Raw genomic sequence first — 14,603 nt, 5'->3', positions numbered from 1 at the left:
TACGGCCTCGGGGAAACGAGTCGCGCAGTCAATCATCGTAAGGATGTACTTGTGGCCTCTCGCAGAAGCATTCAGTGGCCCGACGAGGTCAATGGCAACACGGCTGAATGGCTCACTTATGATAGGCATGGAAACGAGCGGTACTTTGCGTACGTTACCTTTCGCGGAGGATTTCTGGCAGGAAGGGCAAGATCGACAGTAACGCTTAATATCGGCGCCAGCACCTGGCCAATAGAATTTATGGAAAATCTTTTCCGATGTTTTCCTATGAGAAAAATGGCCTGAAACGGAAGAATCATGAGCCGTTGAAAGAACGTAGCGTCTGAACTTGTTGGGGACAACCAACTGTTTCTTTCCTACCTCATATTCATGTTTACTCTTAGTGCAAACTCTGTAAATTAAATCATTAATTTTCTCATACTTTACACTTCTACTTTTAACCGTTACTATGTTTTCATCAGTCATTTTACTTCTAATGTCTTTTAGTGTTGGGCAGTTATTTTGCTCTGAAATGAAATCAGCCTTTGAAATATTATCCAAGGGAATTTGTGGTACAACTAAAGGAGCAAGATTAGTTTGCCTTTATCCTTCCTCGTCTGAACTTCCATTACGATTTCTCCAGACGCATCTTTATGGATATTATCATGGTCGTTAGCATCCGTAGACGTCCCGGACACGTTCAGCATCGGTCGCTTCACTCCCGGAATCAAACCTATCAGCACGTCGGTAAATTTAATCGGGGCTGCGACGGCGCTGACCCACCCGGTGAAGAATTCACACTTTACGTGACACCTGATCTCGGGAAATGATCGACCTACTCCTAGGTAGTCATAAAGCGTAACCATCCTTCTCTTCTTAACGCAAGAAGGAACAAGGGAATCCTTAACAATGATGGTTGAGCAGCCGGAGTCTAGAAGAGCATTCACGGTCTTGTTAAATAAAACGGCTTTTGCGGTGATGCTATTCTGCGGTGTGAGATCGGTTTCGAAAACGAAATTCACTCTGCTAGATTTAGTCTTCGCAATACCCTTTAGTTCGGGACAGTTAGGGCGAATATGACCCGTAAGTCTGCAGTTGTGACAAACTAAGTTAGATTTTGACTCGGACCTCTCGCTTTCTTCTTTACCCTGAAAATTTCTGAAAGTTTTCGGTCGCCGATGAGCAGCCCGAAATCTATCGGCAGCTTGTGCCATTTCTAGAGTACTGTCAAATAATCTCTCCTTCAAGAATATTCGTAGATCAGCTGGGCAGTTTGTTAATAACTGATCTCTTATTAAGAATTCGCATAATTTGTCAAAATCCTCTTCTACTTCACTCAATGCTATCCAGTTCTTTAAATATTGTTCCATCCGAGTTATCAGCTGCATATACGTCTCGCTGTCGCCTACTTTACTTTCCCGAAATTTCTTCCGATATGAATCCGCATCTAAACAATAAGTCTTTAATAGAGCTTCCTTAAGTAGGGAATAATCGCACAAAACTTCCTCGTGTAAACTAGTGTAAGTCTTCAAAGCTTTACCCGTCAAGTGAGCACCTAAGTAAACGTGGTAATTATTAATCTTCCATCCCTGTAGATCGGCAATTCTCTCAAAGCGTGTAAGGTAATCGCTAATATCGTCTTTACCTTCACTAAAATTAGGCAGCTTTAAGTCCGGAAATACAGAATTGTTCCCCGTCGTATGCTCACCAGCTTCACCCTTAATCCTAGCTAGCTCTAACTCGTGCTCGCGCCGTTTGCTCGCTTCTGCCGATTCAATCTCTAATTTCTTTAATTCCAGTTCTGCTTTCTTAAATTCTCTTTCCCTCTGTCTCTCCTCTCGCTCACTTTCCTTATTGTACCTCTCTTCTTCACGAGAAACAAGAACATTGATATCTTCCGTCGAAAGTCCCGCATCCTTGGCAGTCTTAACCAATTCTAGTATACTGAAAGACATTTTGAATGTAGTTAATCTTCTATTCCAAGTTATGTAATTTTAAACTGTCTAGACAACGGTTTCAGCAGTACTTTAAATATACATCAACAGCTTAATCAAAATAGCATGAATCTGCCAGTTGCGCATATCGATATGAATGATTTTTTTTTTTTTTTATTATTATTATTATTAAGCGCACAGAAAAATCTGGTTCGCGCAAAGAAAACTAGTCGTTAATAGTAATGGTTAAATTATGCCGCATTACAATCAAGACACTGAACGCAGTCTATCTGCTACGCTCACGGGGTATACCACAATCTTAAATACAAACGAAATTACTCTAAACAACCAAAGACTGTTATCCCCAGCCATGTGACAACCTATGTGACAATGGCAACACTGAGACAAGCACTCGTCTCGTTACGGTGAGGGAGGCATGTGGGGATCGACACTACGCTAAACACCACACGTTTGACTGGTATGCAGGAACCAAATCACGCATGCATACACTCATCACACAACCATCACCACACTCAGTCCATTACATTACCTTCAATATTACCTGATTCTCCACTTGGTTACCTCCGACCATTCAGCACGGCCGTTCACCCTTCCAAACACCGTGTTACAATCTATTAGAAACAAAATGAATAGTAGTAAACATTCAAGTAGTACGTAGTAGTAGCGTCCTGGAGTAAATACCATTCATGGGATCATCCTACTCACTGCGCCAATTTGTCGAGGTTTTCCTTAATTTTAAGTTCTTCCTCTTTAGTTCAGTTTGATCCTGAGATGAATGAGTATTTATCCAGGAAAATTATAATCAAGAAACATTTCACCAATATATTTTTACAATTTATACAGGGTAAAATAGTATATGCCTCCATAAGGAACGAGACTTGGGCAGGAACGGTGGTCTCTTCCGGGACAACTGGTTTGCTGCGAGATCTCTAGATTCACATAACCTTCGCCAATTCGTCTTGTAAAAGGCGTTTCTGGTTAAATGGAGTATCTCTTTTATAAGAAAAAGTGGAGACTGTAAAATGGTCAAAGACACAGTCATTAGCATTATTATATTACAAGAAATGTATAACAGATTCTTTCATGTTAAATTATACAAATTGGTTTATATGCCAGTACATTGGCAATACTCACAAAAGGTGTGTATGGGCACGGAGCTTGGAGCTAAGTGAAGGTCGTGCTGAATGGGTCACCGACCTTGCTTCGGTGGCGGGAGCGGTACCAAGGAACGCATACACGCATACACACACACACGCACCAAGTCAAACAAAGAAAATGAACATTGTAAGTTACGGAAAACTTACACTAACCCTGGACAAAAAAAAAATTTAATTTTTTTAAATAAAATAATATATATATATAAAATTATTATATATATATATATATTTTATTATATAAATTTTTTTCCAGGTTAGTGTAATTTTCCGAAAATTACAATGTTCATTTTCTTTGTTTGACTTGGTGGTGTGTGGGTATGCGGTAGGGTTTCCTTGGTCCCGCTCCCCCCACCGAAGAAAGGTGGGTGACCCATTCAGCACGACCTTCACCAAACTCCAAGCTCCGTCCCCATACAACCTTTTGTGAGTTTCCCAATGTACGGGATAAAAACCTTTTGTAAAATTTAACATAAAAGAATTTTTTAAAAATTTCTTGTAAATAACAATGCTAGATGTGTCTTTGCCCCTTTTCGTCTCCATTTTTTCTTATAAGAAAACTCCTTTAAACCAAAAAGGGGCCTTTTACAGACGAATTGGCGAAGGTTTGGTCTAGAGACTCCGAAAACCAGTTGCCCCGGGAAGAACCACCGTTCCTGCCAAGTCTCGTTCCTTATGGAGGCATTACTTTTTTACCCTGTAAAATTTGTAAAAATATATTGGTAAAATGTTCTTGATTATAATTTTCCCTGATAAATCTCATTCTCTCGGATAAAACTGATAAAGAGGAGAACTTAAATTAAAAAAACCTCGAAAAATTGGCGCAGTGAGTAGGTTTCCCCAAAAATGGATTTACCCAGGCCCCTTATACACGTACTACTTAATGTTTACTACTATTCATTTTTTCTAATAGATTGAAAACAGGGTTTGGAAGGTGAAGGGCCCGTGCTGTGTCGGAGGAAAACCAAAGGGGAGAATCGGATATTGAAGAAAGAAAGGATGAGGTGGTGATGGTTGGTGATGGTGTATGCTGCGTGATTTGGTTTCCTGCATCCCAGCAACGTTGGTGTTTAGCGAGTTCGATCCCCACATGCCCCCCTCCCGTAACAAACGAGTGCTTTTCTCAGTGTTGCCATTGTAAAATAGGTTTTTCACATGGCTGGGGATAACGTCTTTGGTTGTTTAAGAAATTTTTCTTTGTTTTTAAATTGGGAAACCCCCGTGGCGTGCAGATGCTGCGTTCAGTGTCTTTATTTTAAGGGCATAATTTAAACCCTTCTATTAACGATGTTTTCTTTGGCGAACCAATTTTTTTGTGCGCTTTAATAATAATAATAATAATAAAAAAAAAAAAATCATTCATATCGATATGCGCAACTGGAGATTCATCTATTTGATTAAGCTGTTTATGTATATTTAAAATACTGCTGAAAACCCTTGTCTAGACATTTAAAAAATTTCATAAATTGGAATAGAAGATTAAATACATTCAAAAGTCTTCAGTATACTAGAATTGGGGTTTAAACGCCCAAGGGGCGGGGCTTTCGAGGGAAAATATCAAAAGTTCTTTTTTCTCTGAAAAGAGAGGTACAATAAGGAAAATGAGGGGGAGAGGGCAGAGGGAAAGAATTTAAAAGCGACTGGAATTAAAAAAAATTAGAGATTGAAACGGGAGAAGCGAGCAAAAAGGCGCGAGCACGAGTTAAACTACTGGATTTTAAAGGGGGAAGTGTGACTCGACGGGGAACAATTTTGTTTTCCGGACTTAAAGCTGCCTAATTTTTTGAAGGTAAAGACATATTAGCGTTTCCTTACACGCTTTGGGGAATTGCGATCTACAGGGAGGGGAAAATTAATAATTTCCTTTTTCTTAGGGGCTCACTTTACGGGTAAGCTTTGAAAACTTTCACTAGTTTTTCACGGGGAATTTTGTGCATTTTTTCCCCATTAAGGAACTCTATTTAAAAACTTTTGTTTAATGCGGATTCATACGGAAAAAATTTTTGGGGGGAAAGTAAAGTAGCGAAGCGAGACGTTATGCAGCTGATAACCCGATGGGAACAATATTAAAGAACTGGATAGCATTGAGTGAAGTAGAAGAGGATTTTGACAAATTATGCGAATTCTTAATAAGAGATCAGTTATTAACAAACTGCCCAGCTGATCTACGAATATTCTTGAAGGAGAGATTATTTGACAGTACTCTAGAAATGGCACAAGCTGCCGATAGGATTTCGGCCTGTTCATCGGCGACCGAAAACTTTCAGAAATGTAAAGAAGAAAGCGAGAGGGCCGAGTCAAAATCTAACGTAGTTTGTCACAACTGCAGACTTACGGGTCATATTCGCCCTAACTGTCCCGAACTAAAGGGTATTGCGAAGACTAAATCTAGCAGAGTGAATTTCGTTTTCGAAAACCGATCTCACACGCAGAATAGCATCACGCAAAAGCCGTTTTATTTAACAAGACCGTGAATGCTCTTCTAGATTCCGGCTGCTCAACCATCATTGTTAAGGATTCCCTTGTTCCTTCTTGCGTTAAGAAGAGAAGGATGGTTACGCTTTATGACTACCTAGGAGTAGGTCGATCATTTCCCGAGATCAGGTGTCACATAAAGTGTGAATTCTTCACCGGGTGGGTCAGCGCCGTTGCAGCCCCGATTAAATTTACCGACGTGCTGATAGGTTTGATTCCGGGAGTGAAGCGACCGATGCTGAACGTGTCCGGGACGTCTACGGATGCTAACGACCATGATAATATCCATAAAGATGCGTCTGGAGAAATCGTAATGGAAGTTCAGACGAGGAAGGATAACAGGCAAACTAATCTTGCTCCTTTAGTTGTACCACAAATTCCCTTGGATAATATTTCAAAGGGTGATTTCATTTCAGAGCAAAATAACTGCCCAACACTAAAAGACATTAGAAGTAAAATGACTGATGAAAACATAGTAACGGTTAAAAGTAGAAGTGTAAAGTATGAGAAAATTAATGATTTAATTTATAGAGTTTGCACTAACAGTAAACATGAATATGAGGTAGGAAAGAAACAGTTGGTTGTCCCCAACAAGTTCAGACGCTACGTTCTTTCAACGGCTCATGATTCTTCAGTTTCAGGCCATTTTTCACATAGGAAAACATCGGAAAAGATTTTCCATAAATTCTATTGGCCAGGTGCTGGTGCCGATATTAAGCGTTACTGTCGATCTTGCCCTTCCTGCCAGAAATCCTCCGCGAAAGGTAACGTACGCAAAGTACCGCTCGTTTCCATGCCTATCATAAGTGAGCCATTCAGTCGTGTTGCCATTGACCTCGTCGGGCCACTGAATGCTTCTGCAAGAGGCCACAAGTACATCCTTACGATGATTGACTGCGCGACTCGTTTCCCCGAGGCTGTACCGCTGCGTAATATCGACACTGTAACTGTTGCAGAGAATCTGATGACCATATTTGCTCGTGTCGGTATACGAGGGAGATTCTGTCAGATCGCGGAACCCAGTTTAAATCAGACTTAATGTCTGAGATTCATCGCTTGCTGTCGGTAAGAGCTATTTCACAAGCCCTACCATGCTTGTTGTAACGGTAAAGTGGAACGATTCCATGCTGTCCTCAAATCCATGTTGAGAAAGCTTTGCATTGAGCAACCTCAAGACTGGGACCGATACATTCCGTCCGTGCTTTTTGCATATCGCGAAATCCCTAACGACACGTTAAAATTCTCCCCGTTTGAATTACTTTACGGTCGCAAAGTTCGCGGGCCCCTAACTGTTTTACACGAACTATGGACTAATGAAAATCTTGACGCGATGTTAAAAGCCTGTACCAGTATGTCCTTGACTTGCGCACTAGACTTGAAGAGTCGGCACAACTTGCCTCTTCACATGCCAATATAAATAGTAAGCTGTACAAAGCTTATTTTGACCGCAGCGCTAAAGCGCGAATCCTTACGGAAGGCGACGAAGTTCTTGTCTTGCTTCCTCCACCAATAACGCTAACAATGCAGTGGAAGGGACGTACAAAGTCATTAAACGTCACGAGAGTGGTGTAGATTACCTCGTTAAGGTAAGGGGGAAAGGTTAAGCTCTATCACATCAACATGATGAAAAAGTATATAAGGAGGGAAAACGAAAATATTACCGAGGCAAAAGTTTGTCAACTGTGCGTTATTGATAACGAACCCGATAATGTGGATACTTGTGATTTTTCAGTTTTAGAGGAAAAAGACACTAAAGTTAACATTGTAAAGAGCTAACAAATGTCAGATCGGTGATGTCGAAGATATACTTGCGAAGAATGCGGATATATTTTCAAATGAACCAGGGTTAACTTCATCAATAGTACACGACATCAAATTAACAACTGATAATCCTGTGCATTGCAAGCCCTATCAGATTCCACATAATCTCAAAGAGATATTCGATGCTGAGGTAAAGAGGATGCTAGACATGGGAATAATTGAACAGTCGGAGTCGCCTTATTGCTCTCCGGTCGTTTTAGTCAAAAAAGTCCGATGGTTCGTGGCGCTTCTGCGTTGACTTTAGAGCGCTAAACGACGTGAGCGTGTTTGACGCCGAGCCGATGCCAACAATCGACGGCGCTTTAGGCAATTTTGTCGGAGATAATTTTTTCACCGAGATCGATCTCTGCAAAGGTTATTGGCAAATACCCTTGTCGGAACGATCGAAACCATGCACAGCCTTCGCGACGAACAAGGGGTTGATGCAATTCACGAGATTGCCGTTTGGTTTAAAGACCGCTTGTGCGACTTTCATTCGCCTTATAAGAAAGGTTATCGCGGACCTAAATAACATCGATTTCTATTTCGATAATATTCTAGTTCACAATGCCACCTGGTCCGAACACTTATCGGATTTAGATAAATTGTTCAAGCGTTTACGGTATCATGGGTTAACTGCTGGACCGAGTAAGTGCTACTTCGGATACTCCTCCATTAATTATCTAGGATTTTATCTCGGTAAAAACACTCTGCAACCAGTTCACGATAAGGTTAAAGCAATTCTTGACATGCCTCTGCCTAAGACTAAGAAAGAACTCTGATCCTTCCTTGGAACAGTTTCTTTTTATCGAAAATTCATACCGAATTTTGCGGATATTGTTTCACCGATTAATATCTTGCTCAAGAAATTTAGCTGTAACCGCCTTGAATGGAATGACGAGCAAGTCGAAAGGGTCCAAGTATTAAAGCAGAAATTGGCAGATTCACCCATTCTAACGTTACCAGACTACGATAAACTATTTTATCTCCGTACCGATGCGTCTGATACCGGTTTAGGAGCAATACTAATGCAGAAAGTGGATGATGTTCTTATGCCCATTTCGTATGCCAGCCGCGCATTGCTCGATCGTGAACGAAAATACGCTGTTATTGAGCGTGAAGGCCTGGGAATTGTTTGGGCTATAAATAGATTTAAGAATTACCTGTATGGTCGTGAATTTGTTTTGCAAACTGACCAACAACCCTTAACATACATACGTAATATGAGAAACAGTAATGGTCGACTTATGCGATGGTCACTGGCCTTACAGGCTTATTCATTTGTAATTGAATATATAAAGGGTTCTGATAACATCGGCGCAGATGTTCTCAGTCGTTGTTCTTTAAGTTAAGTAAAACCCCACTTAGAACTTAAACTTGACGTATTTTAAGTTATTTCAGGGGGCTTTGTCCAGGGTTAGGGTAAGTTTTCCTTAACTTACAATGTCCATTTCTTTGTTTGACTTGGTGCGTGTGTGTGTGTATGCGTGTATGCGTTCCTTGGTACCGCTCCCGCCACCGAAGCAAGGTCGGTGACCCATTCAGCACGACCTTCACTTAGCTCCAAGCTCCGTGCCCATACACACCTTTTGTGAGTATTGCCAATGTACTGGCATATAAACCAATTTGTATAATTTAACATGAAAGAATCTGTTATACATTTCTTGTAATATAATAATGCTAATGACTGTGTCTTTGACCATTTTACAGTCTCCACTTTTTCTTATAAAAGAGATACTCCATTTAACCAGAAACGCCTTTTACAAGACGAATTGGCGAAGGTTATGTGAATCTAGAGATCTCGCAGCAAACCAGTTGTCCCGGAAGAGACCACCGTCCTGCCCAAGTCTCGTTCCTTATGGAGGCATATATATTTTACCCTGTATAAATTGTAAAATATATGGTGAAATGTTTCTTGATTATAATTTCTGGATAAATACTCATTCATCTCAGGATCAAACTGAACTAAAGAGGAAGAACTTAAAATTAAGGAAAACCTCGACATATATATATATATAATATAATATATATATATTAATATATATAATATATATATATATATATATATATACATATATATATACGCACACACACATACACACACATATATGTGGATATATATATAATATATACTATATATAATATATATAATATATATATATATATATTATATATTATTTATATATATATATATGATTTGAATTTTCGTCTAGCAAAAATTACATGATTTCCTAATTCGTCTTTATTCACCTCTAAAACATTAGGGAAGTGGTTTCCTTCCAAAGAGACCAGAGAAGGCTAAATGTGACTTTGTCCTGTTCTGCTACCTGACTGACGATAAGAGAATTCGGAACATGGAGAAATAAGTTAATTGTATAAACTATCATAAACGTATTTTGCAGTACAGATTAGATGAATCTCATTACATGAAAATGCTATAAATATTCTATGATATTAGTTTATGAGAGATCATTATGTTATTACCATTATTATTATATTCTTTATTATGATTATCACCATCATAACTTTTACATTAGTATCATCATCTTGACATTCAAATTATTATCAACATCTTAACATCTACATTATCATCATCATTCCCAATATAATTTTTATTTCCATGATAATTATCATGAACATTACCATGATCATTACCGTATTTATTACGGTTAACATTACCATTTAGTTTATCACAAAAATTGTTATTCTTGTTTTATTTTGTTATTATCCTTGTTATTATTATTGCTATTATTATTATTATTCCAATTATTATTATTATTCCTTATTATTATTACTATTATTATTATTATTGTTAATATTAATATAACTATTATTATTATGTTATTATTATTATATTTATTATTATTATCAGGAATTCTATTATTATTGTTATTTTTATAGTTAGTGTTATTATTATTATTATTATTATTATTATTATTACTATTATTACTATTATTATTATTATTATTATTACTATTATTATTATTATTATTTTTGTTGTTGTTGTGGTTGTTATTATCATTGAAGCTATGTTATTATGTGGTTGTTATTATCGTTGAAGCTGTGGCTTCTCCTTTGTATGCACTCCCATGTAAATTACAAGGCTACTTTTATGTGAGTAGACCTTACTGCAAATCTCACAGCTGTAAGGTTTTTCCTTTGTGTGAACTCTCATATGAAGCTTCAGATAACTCTTAGGTTAGATATTCTTGCCACATGCTTTACATACGATATATTTTGATTTGGCGGCCACTTTTAGTTGTGGAGTCTTCTTATAATGTCCTTTAAATGTCACTTGATCCCCTTCTGTTGAGCGCCTGATAAGTCTTTTTCATTTGCTTCATGTCTGAAGTCCAAAAGATCCTTGAAGAAAGGAAGTTCATGTTTTACTTTGACTTCGCTCACTTCATCCTTCACTCCATCTACAAAATTAAGTGATTCTTTCTTAATTTCAAGCCACGGCTCTTGCTTAACTTCCCGATGCGTTTCTTTGACGATATTTTCGCTAAGCTCTTTTTTGATACGAAGTCCTGTGCTAAATATTTCCTCGTCCGTGAGTGGGGCCAAATGCAGTCGACGAGAAAACTCATAGTCATCCTGTGGCCGGAAATTGAAATAAAGGTAAAAGTTATTATATGCATCACATTCATCAAAATTATTAATAAAGAAATAACGGAAATTATTTAAACACGCTAGAAATGGAAGGAAGGACAAGATCATTGCACTTCGACTGAAAAAAAAAATGATATCAGAGAAGCAACGAATATTAGTAATGGCAATAAGAATATGAACGAGTATGACGATATTGACTATCATAATTCACATCCGTATGTATTCATAAGCACATAAGTTTAACTATATATTTCTCTGTCTGTCTGTCTGTCTGTCTGTCTGTCTCTCTCTCTCTCTCTCTCTCTCTCTCTCTCTCTCTCTCATATAATATATAATATATATATAGATATATATAATATAATTAATATATACATATAATGTATCTCTCTCTCTCTCTCTCTCTCTCTCTCTCTCTCTCTCTCTATATATATTTATATATATGTATATATGTATATATATACATATATACATACATAATACATATATATATATATATATATATATATATATATATATATATATATATATAATAAGAAAATAATAAAATATAAGAAAATAATAACAACACTAGTAATAAGAGCAGTAAAAATATGAGGATAATATTAATAATAACAGTAATGATAATAATAATAATAATAGTAATAACTATCATGATGATTATAATAGTCATAACAATTACATTAAGTGATATAACAATTGTAATGAAAATGACTATAATAATCCTAATATTAATTATTATAATAACCCTAACATTAATTATTATAATCAATAAATATCATAATATGCTTATGATTGTTATAATAATGGTAATCATCGTGATAAAGTTATTCAAAAACTAACACAATGATGCTATTCATAATTCTTATAATAATGCTTATAAGTTTACTATAATAATGTTAATAATGATTATTATAGTAATCCTAATGATTATTATTGCAATAATACTAATAATAATTATCATAATAATGATAATAGTAAGAAGGATAAAACGGTAACGAAAATAATAATGATAATTCTGATAATGATAATAATAATGAGAATTCTGATAATAATGATAATAAGGATAATTCTGATAATTACAATAATAATGATAATTCTGATAATGATAATAATAATGATAATTCTGATAATTATAATAATGACAATTCTGCACGGCGATACCATGCGATGAGGCTGCCTGCATTTGGTGCGTGTGTGTGTGTATGTGTGTGTGTGTGTGTACCAGACATGAGAGAGAGAAGAAAGTTCATTGCAAGCTTCATACGACCAAGCTAAGACAGAGCTCATTGCACACACAACGTGTATGCACCAGGGGTGAAGTGGGGAGGAACGCGGGGGAACGGCGTTCCCCCAGCGATTTTTCCATAAGTTTGTGAAAAATTGGCAGTTTGTTACTTCGCTGATCCATTTCGAGTCTTGTGGTTTTATGCTGCTGAATGAAATTTTTTCTTACGAATTTATGTTATTATCTTTTGTGTATTCTCAATATATTGTCTTACATTATGGCTTAAAAATTTCGACTTTTTCTTATTTAGGTCTCATATAGGGGGGGGGGTATTGGCGCAGTATAAAAATAGAGTCAACCAAGTTTGCCGGCAGCGTTCCCCCAGCGATTTTTTTACCACTACACCCCTGGTATGCACTCATAAACTTCCAACACAAGAGTTCATTGTATGTTTCATACGAAGTGTATGATGTGACCGTCGTGTCACCTGCCTGCACGGCGATGAGGCTGGTTGCATTTGGTGTTTGTGTCGTGTGTGTGTGTGTGCGTGTGTCTAGCTATGAGAGAGCTCACTGCATAAGCACATAAGTTTAACTATATATTTCTCTGTCTGTCTGTCTGTCTCTCTCTCTCTCTCTCTCTCTCTCTCTCTCTCTCTCTCTCTCTCTTCTCTTTCTATATATATATATATATATAATATATATATATATATATATATATATTATATTATATATATAATATATATATATATATATATATATATATATATATATATATATAATATATAGTATGCACACACACACACACACACACACACACACACACAACATATATATATATATATATATATATATATAATATATATATATATAATATATATATGTGTGTGTGTGTGTGTGTGTGTGTGTGTGTGTGTGTGTGTGCATGTGTGTGTACATGTGTGTCTATGCACACATACACACTCAAATCGATTTGCACGATATCGACAACAACGGATGCTGTATGACCTGCACGGCGACACCAAACAGCGAAGCTGCAGTGAGTGTTCCTCTTGACTGACTGTTGCAATGTCGACAACTGTGGATCACCACGTGGCGAGGCTGCATTTTGTCAGCAAGACGTGACATTTCGACTACAATGGATGCCACATGAACTGCAGAGCGACACTAAGCTGACTGTTGTGAGAATGACTTCGCGGTGCACCCGGGACGTGTCTGTGGCATGTCGACAACCGACGAAGTGGACGTACGTGTGTGTGTGTGTGACACACACGAGAGAGTGAGAGAGAGAGAGAGAAGAAAGTTCATTACATACTTCATACGACAAATCTGACAGAGTTCACTGCACATATAACGTGCATGCACAATACACTCCCAACACGAGAGTTCCATTATGCTTCATAAGACACTAGCTATGAGAGACCTCATTACACACATTTGATTTTATATAATTATATATTTATATACTATTATATTAAGCGATGGTATGTATAAAAAAGTCATATAAAATCAATTTTTGTGTCGCTCGATCTCAGATTGTCTGGCTAAGTGGGTATAGGACACACAATCATAATCCCAGAGTTCCAAATCATGATCCCAGATTTCCAATACTTGATCGATTTAATTGACTTTTTGTGTGTGTGTGACAACGATTTCAACACCATAGAGTTATCAGCTTATGGTATTGTTAAATCAATAAAATATTAATAATAAATGAGGTTTTACAGATATTGGAATCTGTTTCTTAGAGATTTACGTTTGTGCCTGTACAATGCCATAGGTGGAAAGAAAAAGCGAAACTATCTCCCTACTTATATATTTCATCTATATATTTTTTTTGTTGTGTGTGTGTGTATGTGTGGTGTGTATGCCGCACATGAGAGTGAGAAGAAAGGACATAAAAACGTACATGCAAACATACACACCCAACACGAAAGTTTCAGTGTACCGAGGACGTGTCTGTGGTATATCGACAACCGACGAAGTGATGAGGCTGACTGCATTTGGTGTTTGTGTGGTGTGAGTGTGTGTGTGAGTGTGTGTGTGTGTGTGTCTAGCCATGAGAGAGCTCACTGAAAATACAACGTTCATGCACACATAGACACTCAAAACGATTTGCACGATATCGACAACAACGGATGGCCGCATGATCTGCACAGTGACACATGCAGCGAAGTGTCTATCGACTGACCGTTGCCATGTCGAACAACCGTGGATCACCACATGACGAGGCTGCATTTTGTCAACAAGACATGGGACGGCATCGAATACAAAGGATGCCTCTGAACTGCATAGGGACACTGAGTTGACTGTGCGTGAATGACTCGCGGTGCACCGAGGACGTGTCTGTGGCATGTCAACAACCGACGAAAGTGGACGCACGTGTGTGTGTCCGGATGAAAAG

General features: G+C 37.5%; 1 protein-coding gene across 1 annotated transcript; it reads right to left on the bottom strand.

The window, feature by feature from the left end:
* Positions 1–557: 557 nt before the first annotated feature.
* On the bottom strand, positions 558–3,095 carry LOC119568468. The gene is made up of 2 exons (XM_037916999.1): positions 3,069–3,095; positions 558–2,949 (listed from the first exon to the last, which is right to left on the bottom strand). Exon 2 carries the CDS (start codon positions 1,932–1,934, stop codon positions 558–560), a length of 1,377 nt encoding a protein of 458 aa, XP_037772927.1. The 5' UTR covers positions 1,935–2,949; positions 3,069–3,095.
* Between the last annotated feature and the right edge of the window lie 11,508 nt (positions 3,096–14,603).

This window comes from Penaeus monodon, chromosome 44 (genome assembly GCF_015228065.2).
Source record: "Penaeus monodon isolate SGIC_2016 chromosome 44, NSTDA_Pmon_1, whole genome shotgun sequence".
Classification (NCBI taxonomy): Eukaryota; Metazoa; Arthropoda; class Malacostraca; order Decapoda; family Penaeidae; genus Penaeus; species Penaeus monodon.
Note: the sequence above shows the minus strand (reverse complement) of the source record. Positions and strands in the feature narration are given on the sequence as shown.